Raw genomic sequence first — 21,461 nt, forward strand, 5'->3', positions numbered from 1 at the left:
TCTGTTACCATATCTCCCATCTCCCCTTTCTCCTTCCTCCTGATAGAACTGTCATCACTAGTTTTCTTTTTCCCCATCACTATAACTTCAAGCAACATACTCAAACCACTTTGTAATCCACCAATTAAAGATAGTATCATTCGCTTCTCTGTTTGTGAAAGGACATTTACCTGCAAATCTTTTCACCTCTGATTCTTGTTTAAATTTACTTTCTAACTTGTCAAAGTTGAAATATGTTTGTCTTATCCAGTATCCATAATTGACTTTAATATTTTGCATATAGATTGAGTCTAAAAGTTTAAAACTAATAAAAATAAAAATTTACATGACTGTATAAAAAGCAAATATACTTTTCTGTTGGGTCATATATTAGACTTTGATTATTTTACTTGCTGTAGTTATACCACCATGAACTACATGACTTTCAAAAGAAAACATTCCTAATACCAAGACAATATGGATCTTTTTTGACTGCTCCTTCTATTGTTGAAAATCCTGTATATTTTCAGCATGGTTTGAGTTTAACTAGTGCATTTCTTATACATTTATCTCTTTTTCAACTTTAATTTTCTTTTAGGGAGAAGAAACTTAAGCCATTTGCATTTATCTTATATCTTCTAGCTTCCTACTCATATTTCCTGAAGCTATTCCAATCCTACATTTTCTATTTCAGCTTCAAGACCAGCACCGTCCTTGAGCTCTAACTTGTTTTCTTGTATTATGTTTTTCATATTGTCTTCTCTTCTGCTTTCTCTTTTCATTGGCTACCACCCTAGCTAGACTGATTATACTTATATTTCTTATATTTTCACTTTTCTTACCCTTTTTTTTATCTTTCACTTTCTAGTTGTTTGTCTGCTGCCCTCATTGTTGTTGTTTTGCTTGGTTCCACATTCTGAGACATTTCCTTCACCTCCTCTTTTAGTAGTTTAGCAGAATTTTTATTATTGTTCCATTATTTTATATTTTATTTCTAAGAGAACTTTCTTATTTTTGTTACCCACTTTTCATAGCATCTTGTTCTTTTCTTAAGGGTAAAATATATTTAAAATTCTGTCTGAAGATACTTCCTAGTTTTTTTTTTAAACTGTTTCCTTAATTATACTAATGGGGCTTTCTTGGTGGCTCAGACGGTAAAGTGTCTGCCTACAATGTGGGAGACCCGGGTTCGATCCCTGGGTCAGGAAGATCCCCTGGAGAAGGAAATGGCAACCCACTCCAGTATTCTTGCCTGGAAAATCCCATGGACCAAGGTGCCTGGTAGGCTAAAGTCCATGGGGTCGCAAAGAGTTGGACATGACTGAGCGACTTCACTTTATTATTACTTCTTTCTTCTGTTCATCTTTGCATCCTTATCAATCAGTATTGTAGGTTTTTTCAATAGCTTGTGGATATTTTATTGTCAGTTCCCATCTTAGATGGGGCAACAGAAGTGCTGGCTGGGAGCCCTGAGTATGGGAGTGGGGTTGACCAGCGAGCAGACTTCTTTTCCAGTGAGCATGTGGGTTCCAGCCACCATGGTGTGATATCCACAAATGTTAGAATGAGAACTTTACTCTGGATCTTGAACTCCAGTGCTACCCACAATGATACTTTTCAATCATTTATCCAATTTCATAAAAGACACACCACTCAAATTTTTGATGCAGAAAGTAATTGGTTATTGATTATTCTATATGAGGATCAGGAGTAGGGAATGAAAGGCTGTTTTTTTCACTCCCACTTCTTACTCCATGTTCTGCTGGGCTGGTGGAACTCAAGCCTGGAGCATCTCTTGATTGTTTCTGAGCAGGTCAGGGACTTTCTCATCTGTGGTTTTCTCCACTATGACATCTCTTCATTTTTTGCTCCCTGCAAACTTAGTGAAACATGTCATGTCCTAGTGACCTACCTTGTTCTCTTCATCATTGTGTATTTATGTTCCTTTATCGTTATTTTCACAGTACCTCAAGAGAGATAAGACGTCATACCTGTGCTTGTTTTGCTGTTTTGGGCTAATACTATTTTAAAATTTGTGTCCAAAACCAAATTTCTGATCTTCCCAGATAGGAATATTTATTTCAATAAATTAAATTAAAAGAACCTCTGAGATCATCCTTAGTTCTCTCTCTCTCATGTCATGTATCTGGTTCATTCAGTAAATCTTTTGGCTTCACATTCAAAATGTATCAGGAACCTAACCATTCTCACCACCTCTATTCCAGGACTCTGCTCTTCCTATTTCTGTTTCTATACCCTTACTTACAACTTTTCAACAGAGGAACCAGAACAATCCTGTCAAAATGTCACCCCAAATCCATCCCTTACTCAAAACAATGTAATAGATACTTGTGTCATTGAGAGTAAAATCATTCTCACAGTGGCCACCTACCGCTATTTGGGTCACTTGCTGACACACCCAGCCTCTCCCTCTGCTCTCTCCCTGCTCATCATTCCCTCCACCAGTGTGCTGGGTCATACCTGCCTCAGCACCACTCTCCTCTGTGATGACCATTTGACACACTCCATCATTTGCAAGGTCTCCCTCATAGATCATCGTATCTTAGTGTGACTCTGGCTGATGAACTGATTTATTTATTTATTTATTTTATGACTCCATTTCATAGTCATTATTACCTTATTAGTTTTACCTCTGTATTATGTGCTTGTGTGTTTAGTGAAATATGTACTTATCACAGTCTGTGTTCAAATACTATTATACAATTTCAGGTAAAATATGAGAACTTTACAACAGCATATTTCACTTTTCTCTTTCTATGCTTCAGACTATTGTTGGCACACGTTTAGTTCTAAATTTAAAATATACTACGCAACATACTGCTATTATTTTCATATAGATTAAAAAAACTTTATTGAGATATAATTCATCCATCTAAAGTATGAAATTCAGTTGTTTTCTTTTCCTTTCTTTTTTAAAAATTAATTTATTTTAATTGGAGGCTAATTACTTTACAATATTGTATTGGTTTTGCCATATATCAACATGAATCCACCACAGGTGTACACATGTTTCCCATCCTGAACCCCCCTCCCACCTCCCTCCCCATGCGGTCTCTCTGGGTCATCCCAGTGTACCAGCCCGAAGCATCCTGTATCCTGCATTGAACCTGGACTGGTGATTCGTTTCTTATGTATCCCCCCAAATGCTTCCTATCTCCCTTCTCTGCTTTATTCCTTCCTAGCCCCTATTACCGTCTTATTTATTTTGTTTATCATCACCCTACCCCACCATTAAGTAAGCTTCATGAAGACAATCATTTTTGTTTATTTTATCCCCAGCACTCAAAACTGTGGCTGGTACAGAGTAGGCAATGAAGTATTTGTTGAGTGAATGATTATTATTATATAACCAATATATTAAAATGTAATTTTCAAAAAAAATTTATTCTTAAGGGCAGCCTATTCCTTGGGAGCATTTGATGCATTGGAAACATAAACGTAACAACCGATATTAAGGCAGTAGATGAAACAGATCAACCTGCCACTTTCAAAGGGTGTCAGGTATTTTTCCATAGTAATGAAGCATGGAAGCCAAATTTTCTTAGATTTCTTCTTCCTTTCCAAAAATTATAGTTTTTTAAAAAGTATTTTTGTGTCTTCTTTGAGGCTAGATACACAGGAAATACAATCAGGGCTTTCTCAGCTGCCAGAGAGGCAGAGGAATAAGGAGGAAGCAGCTTATTTCTGTTTTATTGGGCGACTGGAAAGAAAGGGAAGATGCTGCTGCTTAATCAGTTTCTGACTTTTTTCCTGGGGAAAAGCAGACTTGCACTCACAGTAGCCCACAGTCTGAAGTCATGCTTATTTCTGAGTGTTGGCATATATATCCTCCCTTAAGTTGGGCATTGATTCCTCTTTGTGGCACCCTTGAATCCTGCCTGGCTCAAAAGAAGCTCTCCTGGGGAAGGTGGGTAGGTATGATTTCTGCCACAGTCAACAGAATAGCAATTGGTTGTTCTTATCTGGATGTAAGAAGAGATTAATTTCTGAATTGCCTTTTTTTCTTCTTCCTTTTTTAAAACGAATGTTGTTTTTGGGGGGGGCGGTGTGACTTTGAACTTTTAAACCTTTATATGGATGTTCCAGACGGGTGACATTTTCACAATTTAAAAGTTTAAAATATATATCCTTTATCTGCCCCATAATCATCTGAAATTCAAGTGCAGAATGTGGGGTGGATCTCATTTTCCAAAAAAGAACATCCACGACTATCAAATCCTAAGACTAACAGAGAAATATATGGACCTTGTAAGAACTTGGGCCTTATTTATGATTGGATGAAGGAATATCCTAAGATGATATAGGTATGGCTTATTAATATGAGAAAGTGAGAATGCCAGTGAATGAAGATCTCATGAAACACAATAACCAAGAAGGCTAACTTTTCACGTGTGTAAAAAGCAATATATATTCAGTACAGTCATATTTTTGGCATGTATATTCTACCTCCAAGGAGATAGCACAGTTTTCCATTATGTTCCAAAGTATATTGCCGAAAAGAATATATGGTACCTTATTCTCTTTTTCTTCACCACTTTTTGTTTAAAAAGTCAAACTTATAGCCACTGTTCATCCACCATAAGTTGGTGCTAAATTCAAAAAGAAAGTGAGATAAACTTAATTGTGTACAGAAAACCTGTTAGTGTTTGAAAAGTCTTATCTCAACATATATGTCCCCAGAATAGAAAGAAATATATGAACTTCATGTCTCTTGAGGTTATTTTTAAATATCTATACTATTAATTTGGAGGGAAGTCTAAGAAAAGTGGAAAGTTTTTGAGGAATCAAGTTCTGTATCAGGAGTGGTCAGAGGACTGAGGCAGGACCATTCACTAGTCCCTCTTTCCCTTTTCTATTTCATTTAGTAGACTATAATTTCTTTTTCTTAAAAAGCGCCCCTTTTGTGGTGCAATCTCTTATTCCTTTCCCTGAACCATCTCAACTATTTAGCCAGTTGAAGATATTTTTCCTTTTCTTCAGAAAAATGTGGTAACTGATGGATAGAGGAGGAGGAGGACAATAAATGATTCTGGGTTGTGCTTGGAAGGATGAAGAAGGTGGAAGCCATTGGGCATCCTGGCAGACCTTGGAAGAGGCCCGTGTTCAGAGCAAGAAATCTGGAACAACTAGTTCAAGGGCCTCAATATTTTCAACTTAAAAACAAGGGGATTAGAGCACATGATGTTCAAAGTCTCGGGAGCTCTACAATATTCCATGAGCTATTGACTGTTTTCAAGGACCCACCAGCTTTTTTCTTCCTTTCTTGGTCCTTTCGTTCCTGCACTCTGTCCTGTTTTCCTTTCTTCTTTCCTTTTTTAAACGTCTTCCTCTGCCCCCGCAGAAGACACATTTATTGGGTACCTATTATCAGTTGAGACTAAGATAGATCTTGGGAACACAAATGACTGAACTATATTTTCTGACTTTGAGCAGCTCACAAATCCAGGATAGGGTGTCAGACATAGTGACAGATAATTATAGTGTGATAAATGCAATAGAAAATAGGCATGGGATGATCAAAGAAAAGGAAGAAACTCAGTTATTCATGGAAATCATGGGACAGAGGGGAGACAGGTGAGTTGTATACACGGTGAGTCTCTAAAGGAGGCTTGGAAATTCTGCTGATGCACAGAGTGGAGAAAGGATATCTAGGAAAGCACGTAAGTCCAAAGGCACTGGTTATGAAGGCAGGAGGAATCGCAAGTGGTTAGGAACTGCTGAGGCGGAATGGTGCTGGGTCCAGGCAGCGATTCGGCAGCTCCTAAGGGCACAGGCTATGCTTGTTTTCACCACTGGCAACTCCCTAGTGCTTGGCACATGCTAGGCCTTCAGAGAATATTTACTCACTAAATGAATGACAACCACATAGACAGAAAACTTCATTTTGTAGGTAATAATGCCACAGAAATGATTTGAAGTCTGATCAGGTTTGAGGCTTTTCAAGGATCATTGCTAGCAGATAGACACACAGAGGTGGAGAACAAAGAGAGAATTCTAGAAAAGGAGGTAGAAGGTAGTTACAGAGAAGACCTGTCATGGACTTGAACAAGATGGGAGAGGGTAGCAGGATGAGGAAGGAGAGGTGGGAGCTAATTAGGAAATTCAGAGAGCTTGCAACATATTTGGATGGAGGGTAACCAACTGGTGTGGATGAAGTTAAGGCAAGCTTCCAGATGACACTTCCCAAATGAGTGAACTAGACTCTCTATGATATTCATACCTGCTCAAGTAACAGATGTTACCCCCAAATTCTAAAATACACCCTGAAGGCTGATGTCAGTATATAAAACATTTTTTTGGAGCGCTCATTTATTTTGTGACAGCTACTTTAATAGCTAACATTTTAACAGAGATCCTCTATTAAACTTTTTCTCTTTTTTTTTGCATGAGTGAGTTAACATTTAAAAAACTAACTCTAACAGTTTGGAAAATTGGCAATATCCATCTAAGCTTTGGGCTTCCCTGGTGGCTCAGATGGTAAAGAATCTGCCTGTAATGCAAGAGACCTGGGTTTGATCACTGGGTTGAGAAAAATCCCCTGGAGAAGGGAATGGTTACCCACTTCAGTATTCATGCCAAAGCTGAATTCTGTCTCTTGGGGTGATGGACTATCTCGCTATCATAATGCACTGAACAAGGGATCTGGGATAGGAACTGGGCAGGTGGATGAGTGTCCAGGGACCCAGCCATGGAAAGGGACCTGAACCCAGAGGAAGACATGCAGAAAATAATTTTAGATTTCTTAATCCAAATAGAGAAGGCTTCACCTCTGCTGCCTTTGCACACAGAGATTCTTCACTAATCATAAGACAGATTCCATTTCTTACTGAAATTTTTTGATGAAGACAGGTTTCCCACTGGATCCTTGAGACTTGATAGCAAACACCAACATATTGCAATCCTGTGAATCCTGCCCCTAGTTCAGAGCAATCTGTTTTCCAACCCACACAATGGTGTTTAGGCTGCATGACTTCAGGAAGAAGCACAATTAGATGCCTCTGCATCGCCTCCCACCTCAAAGGAAAGCAGAATATTAGAAAGAGGCACTAGAATTGGTCAGGAAGAGGAAAATTATTTTATCTTCAGACTCTTTGACCAATGGAAAAATTTGCATGGACCTGATGAATGGTTAACTTGTTCACATGATATAGATTTTTGGGTTGATGTAAATGATCTGTCTTTTGCAGTCCATATTAACTTTACCAGTAAGATCATTTATATATATAATTTTATTTCAATTATTTATTTTGGCTGCACTGGGTCTTCATTGCAGCACCTGGCTTCTCTAGTTGCAGCGTGCAGGCTCAGCAGTTGTGACCCGTGGGCTTAGTTACTCTGCAGGATGTGAGATCTTAGTTCTCTGACCAAGGATTCAACCCAGATCCCCTGCACTCGAAGCGTGGAGTCTTAACCACCAGACCACTAGCAAAGTCCTCACCAGTCAGCTCTTTAAAGAAATTCACCAACTGGTGCAGAAAAAGCCTTGAGGATTTAAAAGTTACTTAGGATACTTACTTACTTATGCTTAGCTACTGACTTGTATTCCCTTTGTCACCGAGAAAACAGAGGCAACCAGAAAACCTCCATCATTCCCTCTACCACATGGACCGCCTACCAGCATCTCTACTGATGGACTCCACTTTTCCTCCTCTTATCAGTCAAGTGTCCTTGCTCCTGTCTGAGCCCAGTCCCTCTATTTGTGAACTAAGACAGATTCCACAATTTTTTTTTACACAATTTTTTTTTAACAAAGGACCAGATAGTAAATATTTTAGGCTTTGTACTCCATATGGTTTATGTCATAATGACTCAGCTATGTCTAGAGAAAGCAGCCATAGACAATATGTAAAGAAATGGGTTTGTTGTGTTTCAATAAAACTATATAAAAACAAGTGATAGGTCAGGCTTGACCTCAGGCTATACTTTCCTGAATGCTATACTAGGTCCAGCCATGCTTGCCTACTTAAGGACATGCTCCAGCAGTTCTCCAACTCTCTTGTATTCTTTACCGTCCACAGGATCATTGCCACCAGCATACATGCATGTTGTGGTTTCTCCCATCTTAAAACTATCTCTTGATCTTGCTTCCCTCTTCCAGCAATCTTCTCATCTTTCCCCTACCTTTTACATCAAAACTTCCCACAAGAACAATCTCTTTTGTCTTCTTCATTTCTCTCCACTGATTCCTGAGCTGCTGCTGCCAAGTCACTTCAGTCGTCTCCGACTCTGTGTGACCCCATAGACGTCAGCCCACCAAGCTCCTCCATCCCTGGGATTCTCCAGGCAAGATTACTGGAGTGGGTTGCCATTTCCTTCTCCAAGGCATGCATGCTTGCTAAGTTGCTTCAGTTGTTTCCGACTCTGTGCGACCCTGTGGACAGCAGCCTACTGGGCTCCTCTAGGAAAGAATACCGGAGTGGGTTGCCATTTCCTTCTGCAGAGCCCACTCCAATAGACTTTTGATTCCACTATTCCACGGAGTTGCCCTAATCAAGGTCACCAGTGACCTCCATACCCTTGAATCCGACAGTCAGTTGTCAGCTGTCATCTTACTTGACCTGAGAGCAACAGCTGGCCCTGTTGATCACTCTTTGCTTGAAATGCTGTCTTCCCCTGACTTCCAAACTCACAGACTTGCCTCACTGCCAGGGCACTGACCACTCCTTGTCAGACTGCTTCTTCTGATTCTCTCTTATCCCCTCAATCTCTTCAAGTTGGCGTATCAGTGACTCAGGCCTTGAACATTTTTTCTATCTACAGTTGCTTCCTGGCTGATCTCATCCTGGCTCATTAAATACTATCTATAACAGGATGACTTCCAAATTGATGCATTCAATGCCAGGCTCATATATTTAACTGCCTACTCAACATATCTGCTTGGGTATCTAATAATAATCTCAAACCAAACATAATCAAAGCTGAACTCTTGCTGCACACCACCAAATGTGCTCTACTTTAAATTCTCCCTATGGAGTACGTGGTGCTTCCATCCTTTCTGTCTGTTGGGTCAAAAGTCTAACATCATTCTTGATTCTTCTCTTTCTCTTACATGCAACATACAATCACAATTGTTCATGCTCTTGATGGTACCCTTAAGTAGATGTAGATATAGATACTCAGATTCCCTTCTTATCTCTACAAGCTCCCTCTTCCTTCAAGACACTGACAATCTAATTAAAATATTTCTATAGCTTAACTGATCTTCCTGCTTCCATTATTGTCTCTTCCCTTGCCGTCAATCATTGACTGAAGAGTTGTCAGATCATGTCTATCACCTGCTCCAAACCCTCCAGTGGCTTCCATATCCCTCAAAATAAAGTCCTTCAAAAGCCTACACCACAAAACAAGAAATCAACTTCTATTGCCTTTGCTAATTTCCTTTGCTGGTACCTCCAACTTTGCCAGGAGTCCTGTATTAATACCTGTGTGTGGAGTGTGTGGAGGACTGTTGGGAGTTAATAGTGGAGGGTGAAGGGAAGGATGATGATACCCTCCATCTCTCTGTAGCTCTGAGGAGGAATCAGGGCATCCCAGAGAAGGGGGCTGAAGTCAGGGACAACAAACACAGATGTGCTCATTGGTCCTCAAGGCAGTAGGAGATGCAGTAAGAAGTGTGAGACTCAGAGGACAGAGGTGAAACAAACCCCCTATTTTCCAAGTCTATTAAAGGGAGGTATCCCTTGAGGGAGCAGAGAGATCTGATCTTTAGGACACACAGGATTGGCAAATTGTGCTGCATATCAAGAAGAATACTGTTGTTTAACTACAAAAGACACCACTTTTGTAGTCCAACCACAGAGGGAAAAATTTAAAGATACAGTTTTCTCCCCAATCCATCTTTGAAAGGAGTTACTTGTCTAAAAAATAAATAAAAAAGTCAATCTCAAGTGATTTATGTAAAAAGAAAGCATGAAAATCTGGAAAAATATATTTAGGAAAGTTGAAGTCCTGGTTCTGACAAAAAAAATTAACAGATTTCTCAGGAATCGATGATACTGTTGCAGTTGAGCAACTTCCTTCAGATTTTTGCCTTCTCTGAGCACTCCATCAAGAAATACTCCCCTTCCTCCACCATCACACTCTTCTTCTGCTTTATCCCTCCACACAGACCTCCATCTGACCCACAATCAGTGTGCTTCATCATCACGATTTCTCTATTTTCTACAGAATGCTGTGTCCCTGACACTGGCACAGAGAAGGCACCTGACAAATGCGTGTTGAATGAATGAATGAGTCCGAATCCCTTTGTCAACAATTTCTTCCGGAGACATCTGGCTTTCAGAGCAGCTCAGGTTCCTGTTGGGCATTCTATACAATGAGGCAAACTGTCTCCTTCCGTGCGGCCACTACACAAGGCACTATGTACGTTGGCTCCCGAGACTAAATAGAGGGTGTGATGTTATGAGAGAGTGCTGACAATTACAAGGGTGGAAATTAAGTTTTCAGAGCACATGGTGTTTGCAAATCTAAACCTTCTGGATGAGCAATTTCAATGGGGGAAAAATACCCTACAGAATATCACAGTCAGGGAAGGCAAAACATATTCTGTAGCTTCATTAATTATACCAGGCAAGTAGCTGCTGGAAAAATGTCTATAGATGTAGTTCTGACAGGGAATACTACAGGGCTTGCTAATCACAATCTCTAAAGGAAATTAATGAGCAGAAGACCACAGAGAGGAGAAAATTAAAATGTTTAGAACATAAGTGCACAAAGGTTTATTGTGACATAAAATATGCAGATTGGTTTGTAATATGAAGTCTATATTCACTCATAGGAAAAGCCTCCCTGTAAGTTACTGTCATTTAGTAAATCCTTCTGACTGAGAGTTAATGAATATTATAAATTGGTCATTTTACTAAGAACTGAATATGATCGTAGTCTAGCAGTGATATTTTAAAATTATTGTAGAAATATTTAGTATTTATTTATCTATGTTCATTCATCCATCCAATCATACATACATATACTGAGAAGTGAAGTGTATACACTCAACTGATTACCAGCTGGTACCGGAATAAGGACTGCAAAGCAAGTACAATGCGGCCACACAGACAGTGTTTCACTGAACTGAAGTCTCTCCAAGCACAAATTATACCATAGATGTAAATGGGTGACTTAGTTCTTGAAGATATAAAATAGATTGAGTTTGTAAAACAGCCTTAAAAAGTAGCTTCTCAAGACTCCCGAGTATCAAAACTAAATAGTATTTTATTCATTCCATTGTAAGAATTGAAATTGCTATTATGCAACTTTTGGAAATAAACCTCTACCATAATCAGTAATTGATGCTTTAGAATTGTGGTGTTGGAAGAGACTCTTGAGAATCCCTTGTACTGCAAGGAGATCAAACCAATCAAACCTAAAGGAAATCAACTCTGAATATTCATTGGAATGACTGATGTTGAAGCTAAAACTCCAATACTTTGGCCACCTGATGCAAAGAGATGACTCATTAGAAAAGACCCTGATGCTGAGAAAGACTGAAGACAGAGAAGAAGAGGATGATAAGGATGAGATGGTTGGATGGCATCACTGACTCAATGACATTAGCCTGAGCAAACTCTGGGAGATGGTGAAGGACAGGAAAACCTGGCATGCTGCAGTCCATGGGGTTGGGGTTGCAAAGAGTAGGACATGACTGAGCGACTGAACAACAAATAATCACTAATAAATTAGAAGTCAGGACATATTATTTGGTGTATGTAGCTCAGAAAAATGTCAGAGCACAGAAGGTCAAAAAATTATAGATCATAATGCTCAGACAATGAACACTGGCCTGACATGACCCCATAGTTGTCATCCATGATGTGAGAAGCTATATAAGGCCACAGATATGATATGCAGATTTCAACTTTTACTTAGATTCATATACTTTTTTTTGCCACTTAATTTATTTTTTAATTGAAGGATAATTGCTTTGCAGAGTTTTGTTGTTTTCTGTCAAACATCAACAATAATCAGCCATAGTTACAGCCATGTCCCCTCTTGAAAGAAACTGTGTGTAGGGTCAGGATCAACATTGAAAGTGAAAGTTGCTCAGTCATGTCCAGCTCTTTGTGACCCCATGGACTATATGGTCCATGGAATTTTCCAGGCCAGAACACTGGAGTGGGTAGCCTTTCCCTTCTCCAGGGGGATCTTTCCAACCCAGGGATTGAACCCAGGTGTCTCACATTGCAGGTGGATTCTTTACCAGGTGAGCCACAAAGGAAGCCCAAGAATACTGGAGTGGATAGCCTGTGCCTTCCCAGTGGATCTCCCCAACCCAGGAATCAATCCGGGGTCTCCTGCATTGCAGGCGGATTCTTTACCAGCTGAATTACCAAGGAAGCCCCAGGACCATCGTTAGTATCTTACAAACTATAATCATGGAAAAAGAAACCTTTCCCTTCAATATGTTCATTTCAAGCTCTTTTAATGGCAATTGAATAGTTTTAGAGAAAACATCAAATTACTTGAGTCCAAGTTGCCCAGAAGTTCATAGCTTCTTATTTGATATACCCTGCCTTTCTTCTGATTATTTCTGTATTCGTCTGAAAGGCCCACTATCTTAGTAAATTAGAAACTCTTTAATGAAGAATCCGTATCTAATTCATCTTTCTAGTACATGGCTGAATAAATATTTTTTATTATTTAAGATTTTTATTTAAAATTTTAAGAATTTTTCATCCTTTCTCATATTAATTGAGCAGTTACTATGTACATAATCATGGATTAGGTGCTGCCCATTGTAAAAGAAATTGAATAGGTATTGAAAATGTCTGCCTTTGAGGAGACAGATGGAAAGAAGAAGGTAAGGCTAAGAGAAAATGAGTTGGGATAAGATGTTTAGATGAAATGGAATGTGGTTTCATCTATATTTTTGTTTGAAAAGAAATGATATCAAATGCCCAATTTCTAAGGAAAAAATCCATAATTTTAAGTCAACGCCATTATTTGAAAGTGTTTGAATCACACTCCTAATTGGCAGCAAGTTGATTTTTAGATGGAATTTTAACACAAGATAAATACGATGAAAACTCAAAGTCTTTCAAAGGAATCAGGATAATATCATACGAATTCAGATTGAGGTGATCAGCTTCAAAGGTTTCAATCCACCATACCTTGGCCACTTCTTCTTGGAAAGCCACGAGGTTCAAATGGGAGATGTTCACTAAGTCAGGCCCATACACCACTGTGATCATGCGATGTTCCAGGCGCCCAATGTTCCCCACATCCAGAAGTTCACGTAATTTAGGGTCCTGGATAATAAACAAAGATTGAAAACATTAGTCAGCTAGAGATCCCAACATGGCAGCATAATTTCAGAAGAATTAGAGCTAGAATGCCCCCAAAACAGTTTCCTTTTATTCTTTGATTTTTTTTTAATTTTAAAATTTTTATTGAAGTACAGTTGATTGACAATGTTGTGTTAGTTTCAGGTGTATAGTACAGTGATTTGGTTTATATATATATATATATACATATGTAAAGCTTCCCTATGTAATATAACATTTTGGAGAAGGAAATGGCAACCCACTCCAGTGTTCTTGCCTGGAGAATCCCAGGGACGGGGTGGGGCCTCGTGGGCTGCCGTCTCTGGGGTCGCACAGAGTCAGACACGACCAAAGCGACTTAGCAGCAGCAGCAGCAGCAGAGACAGAGAGGGAGAGGGCAATGGCACCCCACTCCAGTACTCTTGCCTGGAAAGTCCCATGGATGGAGCAGACTGGTAGGCTGCAGTCCATGGGGTCGCAAAGAGTCGGACATGACTGAGCGACTTCACTTGCACTTTTCACTTTCATGCATTGGAGAAGGAAATGGCAACCCACTCCATGTTCTTGCCTGGAGAATTCCATGGACAGAGGAGCCTGATGGGCTACAGTCCATGGGTTGCAAACAGTCAGACATGACTGAGTGACTAACACTTTCACTTTTCATATGTATATATTCTTTTCCAGATTTTTTTCCCTCATACATTATTACAGAATATCTAGTGTGTATATGTTAATCCCAAGCTCCTAATTTATTCTTCCTCCTTCCTTTCTTCTTTGGTAACCATGTTTGTTTTCTATGACTGCGTTGTAAATAAGTTTATTTGTATCATATTTTTAGATTCCACATATAGCGATATCATATGATATTTGTCTTTCTCTGTGTGGCTTACTTCACTTAGTATGATACTCTCAGGACAAAGTTGCCTTTTATTCTTAATAGAAATTGGTATGACTTGAAGTCTCTCACCACAGAAAGGTCCAGAGAGGTGAAACAATTTGCCCAAAGGTTGTGGAGAAAGGATTTCTGGATCAAGATTTATGATCCTCATGGTCTCATGGTAAGTGAAAGAAGTCAGAAAGAGAAAGACAAATACCGCATGATATCACTTAGCTGTAATCTATAAGTTCTGAAGTCATAGTAACAGAGATTATAGAGTGGTGGTTACCAGGAACTGGAGGATGGGAAAAAATGGGAAGATGTTGGTCAAAGGGTATAAATTTCCAGATATAAGGTGTGAACATCTATTGTCCAGCATGTGACTATAATTAATATTGATAATGTTATATTACATACTTGAAAAATAGGAGGGGAGTAGATCTTAAATGCTCTTACCGGAAGAAAAGAAGTGATAATTATGTGAGGTGATGGAGGTGTTAGCTAACACTCTGCTGGTAACCATTTTGCAACATATGAGTGTAACAAACCAACATGCTGTACACCTAAGCTTCCACAAGGTGATGTCAGTTATATCTCAATAGAACTGGAAGGAAGACCTCTGCAGTCAAGGTCATTCTGTCATTCAGTAACACATTTTTATGTGTCACAATTCTCCCTCGATTTCCTCCAATCAACCCATGAATTGAAATGCAAAAATCTCATCCCTCTCCTCATGGACACATTTTAAATGAAAAAGGTGGTTCTGGCGGAATCAAAGCACAGCAATGCCATCTAGGGCTGGGTCAGGAAACTAGCTGAGGGCGCAGCACGGGCCGCCTCCAGCATCAGCAATGGAGAAAGCACGGCTGTGAGACGCAACAAGATGCCAGCACAGGCGACTGCTGCTGTTCAGCTGCTCAGTCTTGCCTGACTTTTTGTGACCCCATGGACTGCAGCACACCAGGCTTCCCTGTCCTTCACCATCTCCTGGAGCTTGCTCAAACTCATGATGCCAGCCAACCATCTCGACCTCTGTGTTCTCCTTCTCCTCCTGTCTTCTATCTTTCCAAGCATCAGGGTCTTTTCTAGTGAGTCGGTTCTTCATATGAGGTGACCAAAGTATTGGAGTTTCAGCTTCAGCATCAGTCCTTCCACTAAACACCCAGGACCGATCTCCTTTAGGATGGACTGGTTGGATCTCCTTGCAGTCCAAGGGACTCTCAAGAGTCTTCTTCAACACCACAGTTCAAAAGCATCAATTCTTCGGTTCTCAGGCTACTTGATGGTCCAACTCTCACTTCCATAAACGAGATGGACTTTTGTTAGCAAAGTAATGTCTGTGCTTTTTAGTACTCTCTCTAGGTTTGTCACAGCTTTTCTTCCAAGGAGCAAGCGTCTTTTGATTTCATGGCTTCAGTCACCATCTGCAGTGATTTTGGAGCCCCCCAAAATAAAGTCTGTCACTGTTTCCATTGTTTCCCTTTCTATTTGCCATGAAGTGATGGGACTGGATGCCATGGTCTTAGTTTTCTGAATGTTGAGTTTTAAGCCAGCTTTTTCAATCTTTTTTTTCACTTTTATCAAGAGGCTCTTTAGTTCCTCTTTGCTTTCTGTCATAAGGGTAGTATCATCTGCATATCTGAGATTAGTGATATTTCCCCTGGCAATCTTGATTCCAGCTTCTACATATCCAGCCTGGCATTTTGCATGATGTACTCTGAGTATACATTAAATAAGCAGTGTGACAATATACAGCCTTGACGTACTCCTTTCCCAACTCGGAACCAGTCCGTTGTTCCATGTCCAGTTCTAATTGTTGCTTCATGACCTGCATACAGGTTTCTCAGGAGGCAGGTGAGGTGGTCTGGTATTCCCAACTCTTTAAGAATTGCCCACAGCTTGTTGTGATCCATATAGTCAAAGGCTTTAGTATACAGTCAGTGAAGCAGAAGTAGATGTTTTTTCTGGAATTCTCTTGCTTCTTCTATGATCCAATGGATGTTGGCAATTTGATCTCTGGTTCCTCTGCTTTTTCTAAATCCAGCTCAAACAACTGGAAATTCTTGACTCACATACTGTTGAATCTTAGCTTGGAGAATTTTGAGCATTACTTTGCTAGCATGTGAAATGAATGCAATTGTGCAGCAGTTTGAACATTCTTTGGCATTGCCCTTCTTTGGAGTTGAAATGAAAACTGACATTTTCTAGTCCTGCGGTCCCTGCTGAGTTTTCCAAATTTGCTGGCATACTGAGTGCAGCACTTTAACAGTATCATCTTTTAGGATTTGAAATAGCTCAGCTGGAATTTCATCACCTCCACTAGCTTTGTTCTTAGTGATATTTCCTAAGGTCCACTTGACTTCACAGTCCAGGATGTCTGGCTCTAGGTGAGTGATCAGACCATTATGCTTATATTGGTCATTAAGATCTTTTCTGTACAGTTCTTCTGTGTATTCTTGCTACCTCTTCTTAATATCTTCTGCTTCTGTTAGGTCCGTACCATTTCTGTCCTTTATTATGCCCATCTTTGTATGAAACGTTCCCTTGGTATCTCTATTCTAGCCTCACAAATACTGGGATTTGGACATAGAGAAATTCTGCAGTCTTTGCAGAGCAGATGTTCTTTAGGAAATCAGAAGCATGTATCTTTTGGAGACCTGGACCTGCTGGGAAAAGGATGTTTCCAAAGTTTCTGAATTCATAATAAAATCTCCCATAGTGCTCTGTTGGTTTGGCTGAATTTATTTTCCTTCCATAAGACAGGTCCTGAAGACAGTGAGAGGGTCATGCAGAAAATTAGCCTCAAATGAATCACTTAGCAAATTTGCAGCCAGCTTCTGAGCAAGGAATAACTTACACTCTTATTTATTTAGCTACATGCTGGATCAACACAGCTTAATGACTTAGGCTGGTTATTCTGATCTCCCTTCTGAGGTTTTTATACACAGCACCCTTGTAAAGAAATAGAGAACTATAAAAACAAACAAACAAACAAAAAAGAAGAAAGCAATATCTTTCCAGGTGAGTTATTTTATTTGGTGACATTAATTCTCCCTTTACTTAATAAACTTTCTCCTCTGTTTGGCTGCATGAAGAGGAACCCTTTCAGGTAATTTAGGAAGAGAGAAAATTTCATTTCAAAGCTGCACTCAATATAATAGAAACTTCAGTTTGACTAACACGTTGATAATTTATCAAGAACATCAGGTCTTTGTGAAAGATCAAACGCTATCACAAAAACATAATTTGCATGACCTAGAAAAGGAAAGGAATACAGTAAAAAAAAATGCTAAACAAACAAACCTAGCAAAACGGGAAATTTTTATCACTTTACCATTAATGTAAGATTAAGGAAAAATGTTCAGAAAGAATGAACTTTTTCTGAAGGCTGATTAAAGAATGATACCAGCTGTTCTGTGAAACAATTAACTGCATCCAGGTTTTGAACACCACTGAGGCGAGGTTCAGAGAGAAAGCACATTGATCAGTACTTAAATTGTTTTGTGTGTACTTGAAGAAAATTATAATCCTCAGAAACCACCTGAAACTTGTAATTATAAATCTCTAGTGATTGTAGCGTTCATTGATATCCTTATTTCTACATCGAACGGGACAATTTGGGGAAATGAAAGGGCTCTGACTTTGTACCGTTCCTTCCTTTCAGTGAGAGCCACGTGATCTATCCTCTGGCTCTTTTCTCTCTCAAGTATTTTCTCTTCCTTCTATACACTTTCCTGCCTGATTCACATGTCCATTAAAAATACTTTTGCCCACTTATTAAATCAATAGTTGAATATTGATTAAATCAATCAATAGTTGATTCATGGATTCATTAGAATTTCCCTTGAGAAATAGGCAAGTAGAAAGCATCCAAAGAATGTGCCCAGAATAGAAAATAATTCTGGAAAGACTTCTAGAATTCCCACTCTCTCTAACAATACTGTTAGGTACAGAATTTATAAGAAAGATGACTCTGTGGAATTTCCATTAAGTTTTCCCACTAATGACTGTTCATACATATTTTTAAAAGCTATTGGTTTTATGTAACTAAAATTTTGTAATGAAGTATTTAGAAGTGATATCTAGGATTGCAAGGATAATGCAGGCTGGCAAATGACAGTGATGATTGAATATGAGGGGTAGTTATTTGAGGATTTATTATTATATCTCTATGTATCTGAGATGAAAGTGAAAGTTGCTCAGTCATGTATGACTTTTTGTAACCCCATGGACTATACAGTCCCTGGAATTCTCCAGGCCAGAATTCTGGAGTGGGTAGCCATTCCCTTCTCCAGGGGATCTTCCCAACCCAGGGATAGAACCCAGGTCTCCTATATTGCAGGCAGATTCTTTACCAGCTGAGCCACCAGGGAAGCCAGTTAACAATTATACAATAAATGAAAAGAAGATTATTGAGCATGAACTGGAGAAGCAAGACATTTGGAACTATTTTTTCAAGGGAAACCTCACTAGTTTAGAGTCATGTAGTTCTGAAAGTAAACAGAGAAATCATTTAAATATATAAGAAGCAACTTTCTTTCTAATACCCTTTCTTGGTGATGGATCAGAATTTTTAAACTGTATCTTTCTTTTCCATCCTTAATGATTTTATTTCTCTTTAAAACTGACCCTTTTCTTCATCTATTTCATTTTTATCAACACCAAACTTGATTATATTAGAAATGCCTTCCTGAAGACATGACTTCACTTTTCTTTTCCCCTAAACTCTAAAAGTTTTCTCATTCTGAACACAACAGCTCAATCTGATGTGGTGGCTTCAAGCCTCATTCTTCATTCCTGAGCAGATTGATATGTGAAGGGTATTTTCGAAAAAGATATTGATCCTTTCAAGTACCAAAAGTTGCCCTCTATTGTTTTCCGCAGAGGAAATCCTAGGAGAGTAGGCAAAAGAGGGAAATTATCTGGAAGAATAAAGATCAAAGGCATCCAGTGTTTGCAGAAACTTCTAAGTGGAACAGCCTGAAAGTAAACGTGTCTAGGGAGTTCCTGGCACCAGTGGCTAGAACTTGGCGTTTTCACTGCCCAGCCAGTTTCAGTCCCTGGTTTGGGAACAAAGATCTGCATAGCACAGCCAACAAACAAATAAACAAAAACAAACAACTCTGGGGGACTGTTTCTCAGATCTGGGGACATGAGTGGCTGCATTTCAAAAACAAACAAAATAAAACTATGCTGTAACAATAACAAAAATCTACAGACAATTTGCATAAAACCCCTCCCCAGAACCTATTCTACTAAGGAAATTTATATCTTGCTTCTCATTGACGGAATCTCCTGACCAGTTTTCAGAAAAGGATTTACCTACATGGGTTACTACGAGATTCAGACATATTTCTTAGTTTCTGAAATGATAAACATTCTTTGCAATTTTTACAAAGAAAAAAACATGCTATCTCCACAACTCTATAAAAATATTAAATTTCTCTGTTGCAGAGCCTGAAAGAGTATAGCTCAGAAAAAAATCAGGTGAGGTGAACTTGGAATTTCTAGTTTCAGGAATCTGTCACTCAGGCCTACTCTCCCCAGAGAAGAGCCCTCATGATGTCTCCACAGCTGGAATTAGCCAGACCAACAAAGACTCCTGGCAGTTAAATGTACTTTTAAAGTTAAGTGCTGGATCATCTCTGTTGCCATAAAAGTTACAAAATAGAGACTGTCTGACTAAATAAACTCATTTTCTCTCAATCATCAGGATTCATGATTAAATTACTTCAGTTCTACTGCAAAGAAAGCTAAACTGCTCAGATTAATGATTCCCATTTCCAGGTAAAAGGCAACTGAAAAAGTCAAGACTAGTCTACACCTGAGATAGTGTGTGTTACTATAATTATATCATTCAACATGGTTGAAATTAATAAAAGAGAACATCACAAGCTAAAGGATGATTTTTAAAACAGTCAAATTCCAGTTTCAACATTCATTCTTTGATTTATATGACTTTTAAAGAAAAACTATTTGTAGTTCAGATATTCACAAAATAAAAAATCTTTTCAATACCTTTAGATTTCATTTTGACACAAGAAAACATTCTTGGTGCAGAAAACATACCTCACTCATTTTTTATCCCCATAAAATACATCTTGACTGGATGTTAGGCTTATGGAGGCAATTTACATATTAGGCTAATTTCATTCCTATCACTTAATACAGCGTTTTCAATCCGAATTACAGTTAAATGGATGTAACTTTAATTCATCATTTACATAAAAGCCAGGTATGTAAAAGTCTATTAAAACTCAGTACAGCAATCAGAAATGAAAGAGATAGATTAATTATTAAACTAAAATGACGTTAGTATGTTTATGCTTTATTTAACTCTGTTGTGAAAGAAAGATATAAACTTATGCTGAGGATGGTTTTCCATAAAAGTCATGAATTTAATTTTTGACTTTTGGAAAATAAAAAAAATAGATGAATGAATCAAATGTCATGAGGAATACCATTCTCTTCTTCAGGATGTACCAGTAGTTTTTAGCTCACACAGCCAGCAAGCCTTTTTGGATAAACACTCACCACGTGCATGGACTGAACACCAAAATGCCGAGCCCTGAACACCCCCCTCCACAGAGGGGAAGACTTGGAGTACGTGCGAGCTGTGTGTGCACGCCAAGTTGCTTCAGTGTGGTTGACTCTGCAACCTTATGGACTGTAGACCCCCAGGCTCCTCTGTCCCTAGGATTCTCCAGGAAAGAATACTGGAGTGGGTTGCCATGCCCTCCTCCAGGGGATCTTCCCGACCCAGGGATCGAATCTGCATCTCTTATGTCTCCTGCATTGGCAGGTGGGTTCTTTACCCCTACTACCACCTGGGAAGCCCAGGTGGATGTTGTTTATCCATTTTTTCCTGTAAGTGACAATGGGGGAGCTTGAATATTTTCAGCTTTTCTTTTAGATGGAAGGAAGAGTTAGGTGAGAATAGACTGACTATAGCAAAGAAAAGTGACTATCAGCAAATACTAGAAAGAAAAAGAGCGGTACCAACCTTCTTATCTTACAGAGGCATTATCATTATCATAGCTTGTTTGGGTATAGTGGTGATGAAGTTGCATACAATCTCCACCGCACATGGGAGACTTCCATGTACGAGTAAAGAAATCTTTCAGTGGTGAAGAGAAAGTTTAGTTGGCCCGGCTATGCATATCCATCCAAAATAAAGTGCCTTGAAGATGCCAGATATTATTTTATTGAGCTAAAGACTAACAAACTGTTGAAATATAAATATAAATACAATTTGATGGAGTTGGTATAAAAATTGAGCAAATAGTTCAGATGGCAGAACAAACTTAAATAAACTGGCATCCATT

General features: G+C 38.9%; 1 protein-coding gene across 2 annotated transcripts in view; it reads right to left on the reverse strand.

Moving 5' to 3' along the window:
- PLCB1 (phospholipase C beta 1) overlaps positions 1-21,461 on the reverse strand; it is an 856,985-nt gene that overhangs the window by 275,088 nt on the left and 560,436 nt on the right. For both annotated transcript variants that reach the window (XM_027560329.1, XM_027560330.1), the window contains exon 4: positions 13,107-13,244. In XM_027560329.1, the coding sequence (XP_027416130.1) occupies positions 13,107-13,244 (138 nt within the window). The remainder of the gene's footprint in view (positions 1-13,106; positions 13,245-21,461) is intronic.

Source organism: Bos indicus x Bos taurus, chromosome 13 (assembly GCF_003369695.1).
Source record: "Bos indicus x Bos taurus breed Angus x Brahman F1 hybrid chromosome 13, Bos_hybrid_MaternalHap_v2.0, whole genome shotgun sequence".
Classification (NCBI taxonomy): Eukaryota; Metazoa; Chordata; class Mammalia; order Artiodactyla; family Bovidae; genus Bos; species Bos indicus x Bos taurus.